The following is a 13,676-nucleotide window of genomic DNA, read 5'->3' on the forward strand; positions in this document are numbered from 1 at the left end:
TTATATCCCCAGGACTTACTTATTTTGTAGCCAGAAGTTTATCCCCGCTCACCTACACCTTTCCCATCACCTCTGGCACCATCCATCTGTTCTCTGTATCTAGAAGTTTGGTTTTTGTAAGATTCCATATACAACTGAGGTCGTACGATATGTCTCTTTCCCTTTCTGACTTGTAGCACTCAGCATAATGCTCTCAAGGTCCATCCCATATTGTCAGATGGCAGGATTTCCTTCCTTTTTATGGCTATTATATTCCTTTGTATGTATACTGTATGTATACACATTTTTTTTTTTATTCATTCACCCATCGATGGACACCTCAGTTGCTTCCATGCCTTGGCTGTTGTAAATAATGCTGCTGGGGGGAGCAGATAGGTTTTCAAGTTAGGGGTTTTATTTGCTTCAGATGAATACCTAGAAGTGGAATTCCAGGATCATAGGGTAGTTCTCCTTTTACTTTTTTGAGGAACCTCCATACTGTTTTCCATAGAGTCTGCACTGATCTACTTTCCCACCAACAACGCCCAGGGGTTCCCTCTCCTCCAGATCCTCACCAACACCTGCTATGTTTTGTCTTTTTGCTAATAGCCATTGTGAGGCGATACCTCCTTGTGGTTTTGATTTGCATTTCCCCAATGATTAGCGATGTTGAGCACCTTTTCATCTATCTGTTGGCCATCTGCACGTTTTCTTTTGAGAAATGTCTGTTCGGGTCCTTTGCCCATTTTTCGTTTGATGCAGTCCCACCTGTTTGTTTTTGCTTTTGACGTCTTTGCTTTTGGTGTCATGTTCAAAACAAGTATGGCCATGACCAGTGTCAGGGATCTTACCCCCTATGTCTTCTTCCAGGAATTTTATGTGTTTAGGGCTTTCAGGGTCAAGTCTTTAATCCATTTTGCCCTAACTTTTGGGTCTGCTGTAAGATAGGAGTTCAGTTTCATTGTTTTGCACGTGTCTGTCCAGTTTCCCCAACACCATTTGTTGAAGAGATGGTCTTTTCTCCATTGCATACTCTTGGCTCCTTTGTCATAAATTAATTGACCGTATATGTGTGACTTTACTTCTGGGCCCTCTGTTCTGTTTCATTGATCTGTGTGTTTCTTTTAATGCCAGCACCATGTTGCTTTAATTATTGTAATTTTGTAATATAGTTTGAAATCAAAGAGGGTGATGCTTGAGCTGTGTTCTCCTTTCTCAAGATGGCTTTAGTTTCTCAGGGTCTTTTTTGGGTCCATACACATTTTAGGATTGTTTCTTCCACCTTTTGGAATTTTGATAAGTATTGCCTTACAATCTCTAGATTGCTTTGGATAGTGTGGACATTTTCAGAGTACTAATGCTTCCAGCTGGTGAGCACAGAAGATCTTTTCACTTATTTGTGTCATTTTTTATTTCTTTTATCAGTGTCTTATAGCTTTCAATGTACAGGTCTTACACCTCCATGGTTTAATTTCTCCCTGAGTGGTGTTTTTTTTTTGTTTTTTTTTTTGATGCAGTCTTGAATGGGACTGTTTTCTTACAGCTGCACGTTTAACCCATGTGGAGATCAGCCTTCCTCCCGGTCCTTCCCTCTCCCTCACCCTCCTGATGGACTGCTTCCATTGTCTGCCATCGTGCCTTTTCTTTAGGACTCTCATTCTCTCTGTCTACTCAGGTTTTTTTGCTTGTTTTCCTTCCGTATTTTTTTTTTCTTTCACCAGAGGATGGTGGGGAGGAATGGCTAAGGCAGTTAAATTTCAAGTTAATTGCACTGGAGCCACACAGGTTATTGGGATCCCCAGAGACTACGGAATTCTGCAGTCCAGTTCATATCTCAACACTACTACTGTTCAGCCATGTGACTTCGAACAAGGATGCTTGATTTCTCTGATTCTTGGGTTTGCCACCTGTAGAATGGGGATAATAACAACTACACAGAGTTGTTGTGAGAAAATGAGAGATAATAGAGTGGTTTGGGGGTTGACACTATCAGATATGGAAGGAAGAAAGGGCTTCCTGACCTCTCGCCCCCTCAGTGTTACCTCTTGATTCTCTTTTGGTCTTGTTTCAGACCTACCCCTGCCTGCTTTCTCCTTCTCCCTCTTCATCTCGCGCCAGACTCAACCCTGTGTAACTGTTCCAAGGAACAGAAAGTAAGAGAGTGTGCTGAAATGAATCTAAGCTGACTGCTCACGCTTTAGCCAACTTTCAGAAATGCTCCAGCCAATCAGGGAAATGCAAGCTCCATTTACAATTCCTTCTGAATTCCAAAGAATAGAAACCTCGCCAAATATGCACTGAGGAAGTCCTGCCTCTGATCGTACAAAATATACTTAGAAATGTACATCTTTGCCTGCGCTCTGCAGACGGATCTTTTAACATCCTGCTTTAAATATTGCTGTCAAGCTCCACGTAAGAACAGAACACCTAAGGAGCTAGCCTGACCTGTGGCCGTATATAAAAGTTAGAGATTAACCATTCTCACAAAGAGAACAGAATCTTTAAGCAGTGGGAAAAGCAGATTCTTACAGTTACCCACCTGCAACCGTGCTTTCTCACCCGTCTGAACCCAAAGCGGAAAGTTTGAGAAAGGTGGACCTGGGTGGTAAGAGAGGATAGAGGCCTAGGGGGGTGCCCTCACGTGACACTGAATTGGCAGAGCGAGGCTTGGGGCAGCTGGAGGAGAGAGAAGACCCGTCCAAAGCCTTTGTTCCTCCTACGCACAGCATGCTGGTGGCCCTCTTAGAATGTCCTCACGGCCACAACACTTAGAGTGAGTGTTCATAGCAACTGGGCAACCACCTTAATAGGCCAGATCTCCCTTCCTGATTGCGTGCCTGCAGTCCTTGTGCGTGCCTAGGAAAGTTCTGCTGTAATCATTCATTGTCCCTAGTTTCATGATCAAAGTTATCCTTGTTAAACAGCAGATCGGACAGCACAGCACCCTTCAGACTCCCCTCAGTCACGGCCCTCACCCCTCTCTCATGCCTACTTCCCTTCCCACCTACTCCCTCTTCCACCATCTTCCCTCAGACCTGCTTTGACGTGGTTCCCATCCACGAGTGACACCTCGACCTAATGTCAGTGAGGATGCCAAGGTCCAGCCTCACAGCCGAGACCCTTGGCACCCACCTCAGAGCCGTCCTTGGCACCCACCTCGGAGCTCTTGTTTGCCTGCTGAGTGTGCATTTTTCCCTTTTGCCTCCCCCTTGTGGATTGTCAAAGCCCACTTGTTTGGGGGCAAGATGTGTGTCATGCTAGGCACATAGGGAACGGCAGCCCCCTCGTTTTGACAAATAATCCAGGTGTCCACCTTGAGGAGCACAGGTTCTGCATAACCACAACAGCAGGATCATCGGGTACGCTTTTCTCAGTCATACAGGTTGCACACTGCACAACTCTGTGGGTACCATTCCCATAGGTTACAATACGAGGGGCATCCCCCAGACTTACACAGTTCAGTGGTCGATACTGATGATAAAAATAATACATCTTTTTGTTTATTAAGCTAGGGACCAAGCACTATATTGAGTGTTTTTTATGGAAGACCTCACTTAACCTTTCTATAACTCTCTAACGAAGTAATTAAGTTTTTATCCTCACTTAAAGATGAGGAAACTTGAGGCTCAGATAGATTAATTCATCCAAGTTCATGCATTTAGTAAGTAATAAGGCTGGGAAGCTTGGAAGCCTGACTTCTGGAACACGCGCTCTGAATCTTTATATTCTCCTCCCTCCCGTGCCAGCATGCATCTGAGGCAAATTATTTTATTTCCTTCTTAATGGCTTGTCTGGCCTCTCATGGAAGCCAGAGTTGGCATAAAGTCCAATTCCCTTTATTGGGTGAGCACCCCCCCCCCACCTCCTTCAGAACATGGAATGCTTGGTCCACTGGATTGGCAGTCCGCCCCTAAGCCAGTGGGGTCAGTCTTGATGGTGATGGAGCGTCTCACTGGGCCTCCTTTGTTGGGAGGCCTGGTACCTACACAGCAGGGAAGAAGCACCCGTGTGCCTTCAGGATACCATAAGAGTAGAGCCTGGACTTTCAGATATAAGGCGATGGGGCGCCTGGGTGGCTCAGTCGGTTAAGCATCCGACTTCAGCTCGGGTCATGATCTCGCGGTCCGTGAGTTCGGGCCCCGTGTCGGGCTCTGTGCTGACAGCTCAGAGCCTGGAGCCTGTTTCAGATTCTGTGTCTCCCTCTCTCTCTGACCCTCCCCCGTTCATGCTGTCTCTCCCTGTCTCAAAAATAAATAAACGTTAAAAAAATAATAATAATAATAGATATAAGGCGAGACAATTAGAGAAGAGACAAATGCTGTATCCAGACACGACTCCAGGTTTTTAATATCACCTGCCAACTTGGGGCCAGGTATTGGACCTTTCCAAGCTCAGTTTTACTCATTTTAGAATTATAATGCCCATGAGGCTGTGGAGGGCGGGTGGGGGGGGGGGATGACTTTTTCATTGTTTTGAAAATTATCACGATGATGTTACTTAACAGCATCCTAATGATTCTACTTACTAGTATTATAATCTGACATATGAATTTCCTTATAGCTGCAGAGGTCTCAATCGAGTTTGAATTGGGTGTGGGTTATGCATCTCTTAGCATTAAGGAACAAATTTTCCAGGACTTGCCAGTATTCTTTTGTTCACCTCTACCTGGAGTATTCTCTTCATCCCTAGTGCCTCTGCGTCACAAGGAGGCTGCCCTGCTCCTTCCCTCACCTCTGTCACCTCTGCCCACTCTTCAGGCTACTTCTCAGAAGCCCTCACTGATCACACCTCCCCACCAATAACTGCGTGAGACTACCCTCCTCTCAGCTCTCCTGGCACCCCGAAAATACTCTGTTCTAGCAGTTAGCACTCTGAATTGTTGTTGCCTGATTTCCTTGTCTACAGTATCACCCATTTGAGGTCAGAGAGTTTGTTCGCCAGAGTTTTCCTCAGCATTTAGCATAGTACCCAGAGCACTGAACACACTTGTTGAATAAACATGGACAGCGGGACCAAAAAAAAGTTGGAAGGAAGGAAAGAAAGGAAGGAGGGAGGAAGGAAGGCAAGGAGGAGGGAGGGAGGAGGAGGGAGAGAGGCGGGAGGGAAGACATTTATATATCAATACCTTCCTAAGTCCTCAGAATCATGACATTCTAAAATGTCATTTAAAACAGTCAAGCAGACTGTGTTTTTCCTGTAAGAACAGATAGTTTATTTTCTTGCCACACTGCCACGGACACGCTATGCTGTGACATGTCTGGCCTTCGCAGAGCTTCCCACCCCGTGGCTCTTTGGCCCAGTGCAGAGACTTGGACCGTGTGCTGTCATACATATTAGGATTCCAAGGGCTTTTATTGAGAACAACTGCAGAATGATTCCCAAGTTTACCCCCTTAGCCCAGAAAAGTTAGAAAACGGCAGGCCTCTGGTCAACCTGTTGCAAAGATTTTACGAAGTTTGCAATAGGGTGTGTGGACAAGGGCCAGATATTAACTCTATATGATTCCTTCCCTCGTTACTTTGCTCAAGAAATCTTTACCCGGCACCTACCAAACGCTGGGGTCTGGGCATCGGGGACGCAGTAGGGACAGCGACATCGCTGTGGGGGATTGACTGACCAGTGGGAGAGACGGAGAGCGAGCAAACAAACATGTTCTGTGAAGTTGCCGAGTGTGAACCGTGCTGTGACGGAAAGAAGCAAGGCACTGAGATACAGACAAAGAATGGCAGGCCAGTCCTACCTGCTTTAGGGTGGTCGGAGGTGAAGGGCAGGGGAGGATGATTCCAGGTGGAAGGAAGAGGACAGGGTCCAGCCCAGACAAAAGTGCAGCATGGCGGGAGCAGAGCAAGTGAAGGACCAGAAGGCTGAAACAAGACTGGACCTGCGGGAGCGCCCAGATTAGGATTCGTAGGCCAGGGTTTGGGTTCTCCCCCAAGCAGTGTAGGAGGCTAGCAAGCGCCTTCGTGACCTGGCCCCTGCCCACCTTCGGAAATTCCCACCTCGGTTCGAACCGAGTCTCAGCCCCAAACTGTGGTGGTCGGTCCCCAGCCCGGCTTCCCCACGACATTCGCCTCCAGCCTCCATGCACGCTGAGCCCTGTCCTGAGAATGTCCCCTTCTCCTCCTTGCCTGGCTAACCCATCTCTTCATCCACTGCTTGGGCACCCCTTTCGGCACCATGGGAATTCTAGACCCTCGCCCTTACTCCTCTCTTGCTGTCACAGTTGTGGGACACCTTTGGTGGCTTCTTTTCGCCATCCTGCTCTGTTACGAAACCTGCACCTGCTCCTCTGGCCATACGAGGCAGCCCTAAGTGTTGAATGCCGATGGTCACCAGGTAGCCGGCTGTCCTGGCTTATGGACAGCAAGCTGGGAGTAGCAGCCACCTGGGTATCATAACAGAGAGAGAACATGAGTAGGAAGATGTCAGGGCTGTATCCCAGGGCCCAGCACAGAACTCGGTCCCCCTGCAAATATGGGTTGAATGAGTGAATAACTTGGAAGTTATCAAATATCTCCATAGTCCTATTTCTGCCTTTTTCCCTTATAAATATACTGTTTGGGGGCAAGAATGTCCCAACTCCACACACCTGACTTTAAAATGAGCTTTGAGAAAGAACCCATTAGTAATTTGAAGGCTGCTTTTTTTCTTTTTTAATTTAAAGCAGCGTTAGAAATTGATTCGTAATCACTGTTCCTTATCACATAAAACTCTGCAGAGTATACACAAAACACTGTGCCATCAAGGTCCCCACTTGTCCTGTCACCCGTCTGTCCACACGCTCTCTGACAATGGTAGTCTTGCATTGGAAACGACACTACAAATGACTTTGTCCATGAACAAAATCGACAGCCTTAAAAGGTAGAGCATAGAAAAATATGAGATGATTTTTTTTTTTTCCTACCCATGGTTAGGGCATCTCATGAAGAAGTGTAAAGCAACTTCATTACCATGTTTAAGGAAAGGCAGTTTCTACTCCCTGTGTTAAAGGACCCTCTTTAGACCATCACCCTATGGCCAGCCTACCTGGTTAAACAAAATAGTACCTTAGAAGTTTCCGGTAGCTCTTCCTCACTCTCAAGTGTCGACAGCTATTCTCGTCCTGTTAATCTCAGCACATTTAAAGGCATATGTAGCCTGCGGGGCGATGAGCAAGCTACCCAGTTTAGTGCAGCCCTGTGACCCGTGGCTTGATGAATTCTAGTTATTTCTCAGAGCTGTAACGCGAGTCGAGAAAACCTTTTGGAAGTGAAAATGAGGCTAGTTGAACTTTCTGGCTGTTTTAGAACATAGAACATAGAACATAGAAAGAGTCCTTAATCCTGGGTTTGGTGGGCAGTGATATTCCCAAAAGCTGATGAAATTCAGGAGCTTGGGTGGGTGTGCTTTCTGTGCCCCCAGCCCCCGTGCTCTAGTTAGGACCCCAGGAGAAGAGCCTTGCCTGGTGACTTTCAGAGCTGCTGTTGACTAATTCCAACGCCCTGGACGAGTCACTTATTTACCTAGCTTAATTTTTCGAAAAGCAATGTTCAGAAGGTCTCCCAACTAACTCCCTTCTCCACCGTCGGCCAAAGAGTTTTCATGGTAGTTAACCTTTCCTGGACACCAAGGCAGAAGCCCTTAAAAAGCAAATATGTGTCTAGAAGTCCTTGCATTTCTATTGAAACTGTTACTTATTGACACAGATTAGAGCCCGAGGGATTAATGAAGAAGACCCTGGAAGGTTTAGTCCAGTTTGGGCCGCTTAGTAATCAGGATCTGAGTCACCTAAGTCCTGATTTTCTAAGGAATTACTTTTTCTTCAGGCAGTTAAGTGTTTCTGCTGCATTTGTATACACATCACCGATTAACCATGGCTTTGTTTTGCTTTTGAACATTCAGTGGCTCTGTAACTCATTTGGGATTTTGTATGTGTGTGTGTGTGTGCGCGTGTGTGAATAAACAAAAGTGTTATTACTTCACACTAGTACCCAGGACACTCCAGAGGAACAGAAAACCCCAAGCTAGGGTTGACCTAGGGAACCGGGCTCAGCCAGCCTCCCAGACCCTTTGAAGTGATTTGCTCATCTGCACTCATCACCTCAGAGAGCTTTCAATTCATATTTGTGCCCTAGAAAAATTCAAATGACTCCACATTCTAGACGTGGAGGTTCGCTTCCAAGCAGCAGAAGCTATGAGTTAAGTTTGCAAATGATAAGGGGCTAGCAGGACACATCGCATATCCCTTTTACTTCCTAAAAGAACAAAGTGGCTCACAAAAGGCACGGGGTATCCCAGATGACCCAGCATTTCCACTCCTGGGGTACACCCCGAAGAATTGAAATCACATGTTCAAACTTGGACGTGAGTGTTCATAGCACCATTCATAATGGCCACGAGGTGGAAACAACCCAATGTCCGTTGTCATTTGAATGACCACAATGTGGTATAGCCACACAACAGATGGTTATTCAGCCACAGAAAGGAAGAAAGTACAGATACATGCTACAACACGGATTGACCTTGAAAGCAGCAGGCTGAGTGAAGAAGCCAGTCACAAAAGACTGCGTATTGTATGATGCCATTCATATGAAACAGCCAGAACAGGCAAACTCGTATAGACAGAGAGCAGCTTGGTGGTTGCACGGGCTGGGGGTGGGGGAGGGGGGGTGGGCGGGTGGTTGGGGAAGCAAGGAGTGACTGACTGTTTCATGGGTACAGCGTTTCCTTTTCGGGTGATGAAAATGTTCTGGAAGCACACAGGGATGACGATCTTACGACGTTGCAGATGATTAAATGCCACTGAATTGTACACTTTAAAATGATTGAAATGATCAATGTTAGGTTAGGTTAGGTGTATTTTACTGCCAAAAAAGCAAGGCACAAGACATATCTGCAAAGACTTTTCAGAGTCAGACTGGAGTCCAAACTGAAATGCCTGTGGGACAAGGCAGGTGATCAAAGGGAAAGAGGTGTGAGAGGAGAAAAAGATAGGTGGGGGTCCATGGGTCTCCCTAAATAGACTTAAAAAAATTTTTTTATATTTATTTTTGAAAGAGAGAGAGAGAGAGAGAGAGAGTGCAAGAGAGCAAGTGGGGGAGGGGCAGAGAGAGAGGGAGACACATAATCGGAAGCAGCTCCAGGCTCGGAGCTGTCAGCACAGAGCCCGACGCGGGGCTTGAACCCACGAACCACGAGGCAATGACCTGAGCCGAAGTTGGGTGCTTAACCGACGGAGCCACCCCGGTGCCCCCTAAATAGACTTTTGAGAAGAGAAAGTTTAAAAGATACCATGCTACCACAACTCTCGGTTGTTGTTAATGAGTTAGCTAAGGCCCAGGGGCTATAGGACGCGTAATCCCTGGTGTGAAGGCAACACGAGTCCCCAGATTAGCTCACCGTGGATCTCCAAGGTGGTTTACAGTCTTGAAATGCTGGGACACAATAGATGCTTTAGATAGGACGGGCTTTGGGAAACCTTTAGCACACAGATAACCAGGTTACACTTCAAAGGTGGGTGTGCTGTTGGTTAAAGCGAAAAAGATAGGCAGCTTGCGGACAGCATAGAGAGGGTCCTGGAAGAGCACGTACTGCTTGCCCTGTTTTCCTCGCTTGGTGGATGGGGAATAAAAAGATGTGTCCCATCTACCTCACAAAGAGTTGTTTGATCTGGGACAAGGCATTTCGGCTACGTCCCAGTTTCTCCATCTGAAAAATGGAGATTGCAGTAACCTTTAAGTCTTAGCTGTCTCCGTCCTCAACGTCTGTCTTTGCTGCTAAAATATAAGCTCCTCTCTGAGGGCTGTGCGGCGCATGTCCGTTCTTATTGACCCAGGACCCATCACAGGCCCTGATGCTAGGAACTTGGTGAATATTTCCCGAGTGAATGAGGGATGAGAGCCCTTCATCCTGGAGGAGAAAACGCAGTCAGTTGGGGGCGGGGGGGGTGGTGGTGGTGGGGAAGGTGTCACAGTAAAGCAAAGCCTCTCAAGTCCCGGAAGGGGGACGATTTGGGAGAAATGAAATTTGTCCTTCATGCTCCCCTGGAGTCGACAACTAGGACACGAGGCTGCGGTCTGCAAATTGGTGTGTGTAGTCGTAAGATAAAATGGGCCACCTGGACACGTAACAACTTCCCTGACTCTCCAGGTATTTAGACACCGTTCGATAATCATTTAGCTGTAAGTTTTAAAGAGAGTCCATGTTTGCGTGAGTAAAGCCGTCAAGCCGTAAGGTCCTTTCCAAACCTGACATTCGTTCTATTCATGCTTCCATTCCTTCCCTCCAATAGCCACTTATCAAACACTTATCGCTGTGCCAGAAACAGTGTTGGGAATAAGTGGGATAAGACAATGAGTCCTCTTATCATGCCTCCCCTCAGAGGCCTCACATTCCTAAAGGTAGACAAGACAGGAAAATAAGTCACCACAAAAACAGCATATAATAAGCCATTTATTAGCTTTCCTTATCAACACCTGTTCTGTCTGTCACGAACAGTGCACCAAGACGTGTGGCGAGGGCTCCAGGTACCGCAAGGTGGTGTGTTTGGATGTGGACAAAGGCACTGAGGTTCACGGCCTACGCTGCGACACGAGCAAGCGGCCTGCGGACCGGGAGAGCTGTAGTTTGCAGCCCTGCGAGTATGTCTGGATCACAGGAGAATGGTCAGAGGTACGTCCCAGGGATTCTGTAACCGCCTTCAGGACAGCGACGGCCTGAAGGCAACAGAGTGACCTCCGGGTAGGAGCGGGGAAGACTGGACCCACCTGCCAGTTCCACCTGCTGGGGCTAGACCCCTCCCCCCGTGTGCAAGGTAGGAGGATGCCTGAGATGATCTCTCGGTTCCCCTCAGTCCTGTGATTCCCCTTGATGTCCTGTTGGTATGATAAAGGAGGAATTATCACAGGGCCTGCTAGTTCATGTGATGCCTGTTGGTGTCTGAAGAGAGTTAACATCAGAAGATGCCCTTCGCGTCGGGGAGACAACAGGGAATGGCAGAGACTGTGACAAACGAGCACGTCCCGTGTGATGGGAGCAGGCTCCCTCCCTGTCCAGCAGAGGCCATGCAGAAATGTGGGTCCGGTGGTACCAGACCTGAGTTTTCAAGGAGGACAAAAATCTGAACTTTTATGTGGGGTCTCCTAACTTTAAAACGTGGACTCCAATTTTTATTTGAAAACGTTATGTGGAGCGAAGCAAACGCTTCCGTGGGCCAGATACGGGAACCAAATGATTTTCCAAAGTATTCAAGGAATCAATTTTTTTCTTCTCTTCTTTTGCCCACAATGCCTAATCTAGAAACTTTTTATTATTAATAGACCAAACACGATCACATTGTTTTCAAACCTCGTAACACTTCTTAAATTTATTTATTTAAATTCGAGTTAATTGATGTACAGTGTAGCCTTGATTTCAGGAGTAGAATTTGTGATTCATCCCTTACATATGACCCCCAGGGCTCATCCCAACAAGTGGCCTCCCTAATGCCCGTCCCCCGCCTAGCCCATCCCCCACCCACCTCCCCTCCAGCAGCTCCTCAGTTTGTTCTCTGTATTTAAGAGTCTCTTATGGTTTACTTCCTTCTCTGCCTCATAATATTTTCAAAGACTGAAAGACCTCTAACATCCAAACCAGTTGTCATTTGCCCAAAAGGAGTTGGAGGTTTCGGAATTACCTGGGCTCATAGCAAAGTTTCACAGGGCAGCGGTCTCACATTTTCAATAGGAGGAATATTTGCATGCAGATGATATGTGTGTTGGGTGGTGAATGCTTCCTTCACTGTAGCTGGCCTAGAGTCCTTTCTAACTATGTCTCCCCATCCTTCTTCTCTTTGCTCCATTGATTTTTGCCTCCCCTTCCTCACCCAGCGGACATCTGGCAATGTCTGGAGACATTTTTGGTTGTCACAAGTGGAGGAAGTGGGATGCTACCGGCATCTAGTGGGTAGAGGTCAGGGATGCTGCTAAATCTCCTAGAGTATGTGGGACAGCCCTCCCCCACCCAGCCACCCCTCCTCCCCCCCCACACACACAACAGAGAGCTATCTGGCCCAGATAGCCATGGTGCTGAAGTTGAGAAACCCTCCTTTACCCCGACTCTGCATGTTCTCCGACTCTTAAAGAGTGGAAGGGAGACGTGGTCCAAATCATTAGGAAGTACATTTACCATTGGCTAGCCAGGAACCTGGGAGTCCAGATGCTTGCTCAAAATAGTCCTTGACTTTGGGTTTGAGGCATAGGTTCCAACCCATCCAGATTCCAAGGAGGGTCTGGGGGAGGGCGTCTGGGGAGGGTTCCTCTCTTCTCTTCAACTCACTTCTCCCCGGTCCTCGTCAGGCGTGGTCCATAACTTCTGGTTCTCAGGTCCGTAACTGCCTGGTTCCCCACCAGGCAGGGAAAAGCCTCTCTTGCTCCTCAGGCCTCTGAGCTCTCTGGGCTTTCCTCTCTGCCTCCTGGAGGCCTCCTCTTATTAGTTTCTGGCTTACTTCTTGGTCGTTCATCTCTCTGGAGTGTCTACACTTATCACACTGCAAACATTGGCCTCTTCACTTTTCATCTTAGCCAGTCTTTTGTGTGTTGTTATTATTATGCTAAAAGAGTTGCGATCTAAGACTGAGTCATGTGACTCCTATAGCTTTATTTTAACCTTAATCTTAACCCCCAACAGATGAGACTTGGAGAAGATCCAAATCTTCTCCAAAAAAAAAAAAAAAAAAAAAAAAGTCTTCAGTATTTCTGCAAATTCTCAAGTGTATCATGGATTAAAATTCTGGAAACTTATAGCAAAGTGGGGAAGGGTTGGAGATAGGACCTCACATGGATGCAAGGCCCACTGGACCAGAAATCCCTCTAGAAAAGCTTCTGGAAAAGTTCAAGAGCCACAGCAAGCCATGCCTTCTCTCTAGGACCTCTGTCCCCTGGAGAGTTGAGTGCTTTTCTCTGAGCTCTCCTTGAATTTGAGCAGGCCTGGGCCAGATGGGAAAAGAGCACCCCATCACCCCTGGCTCATCATGCATTTCTCGGCTAAGGCCTGAAGTGCATCATTAATGCAAGGAGCGCACATTCTTACCATTTCATCCTGCTTTACTGTGATTTTCACATTAGAAAAGTAATATATGCTCATAATGAAGCAAGCACATGACCCCCCAGGGCATGGAGAGTCAAGAGTAAGAGCTTCCCTGCCTCCCTCCTCCCTGCCAGTCCCCCTCCTCCCTCCTAGCCTAGACAGACCCAGCATTGGCTGGCGATCTGCCCACACACGAAACACCCCAGGCCAGCCTCGCCCTCCCCGGGCCTGGCCTCTGCTGGCTCTTCAAGCATTTGAACAGTGGCGAAGAAGGAAGAAACATGCACAACATTTCCAGGTCTCGAGCCATCTGAAAAGGAAGGACCAGGGATGCTCCGTGTGCCTCTGGCTGGGCCTGTCACCCTCCTGCCTCCAGGACCTCTTCAAGAGGTATCTTCTCCCTGGAACAGGTAGTTATAGGAGACGAAAGCCACGTGGCCGAAAGCGCCAGCTCAGGAGATGTTAGGGAAGAATGACACTGTGGCTTTTAATAGCTAGTGAGACCTCATGGATGCGCCCCCTGGAAAAAGCAGACCACACCACTTGCTGCGGACTGTGTCGGGGGTTCATCCAGGACGCCTCCGGCAACCTTTGGTCTAGAGAATCCTGATCCTCTCACTTAATTTTATGTGACACCTTCCCAGGGGATGGCC

General features: G+C 47.4%; 1 protein-coding gene across 6 annotated transcripts in view; it reads left to right on the plus strand.

The window, feature by feature from the left end:
- ADAMTS9 (ADAM metallopeptidase with thrombospondin type 1 motif 9) overlaps nt 1-13,676 on the plus strand; it is a 163,799-nt gene that overhangs the window by 124,549 nt on the left and 25,574 nt on the right. For all 6 annotated transcript variants that reach the window (XM_053219112.1, XM_027039170.2, XM_027039172.2 and 3 more), the window contains one exon: nt 10,456-10,629. In XM_053219112.1, coding sequence (XP_053075087.1) covers nt 10,456-10,629 — 174 coding nt within the window. The remainder of the gene's footprint in view (nt 1-10,455; nt 10,630-13,676) is intronic.

Source organism: Acinonyx jubatus, chromosome A2, assembly GCF_027475565.1.
Source record: "Acinonyx jubatus isolate Ajub_Pintada_27869175 chromosome A2, VMU_Ajub_asm_v1.0, whole genome shotgun sequence".
NCBI classification, from domain to species: Eukaryota; Metazoa; Chordata; class Mammalia; order Carnivora; family Felidae; genus Acinonyx; species Acinonyx jubatus.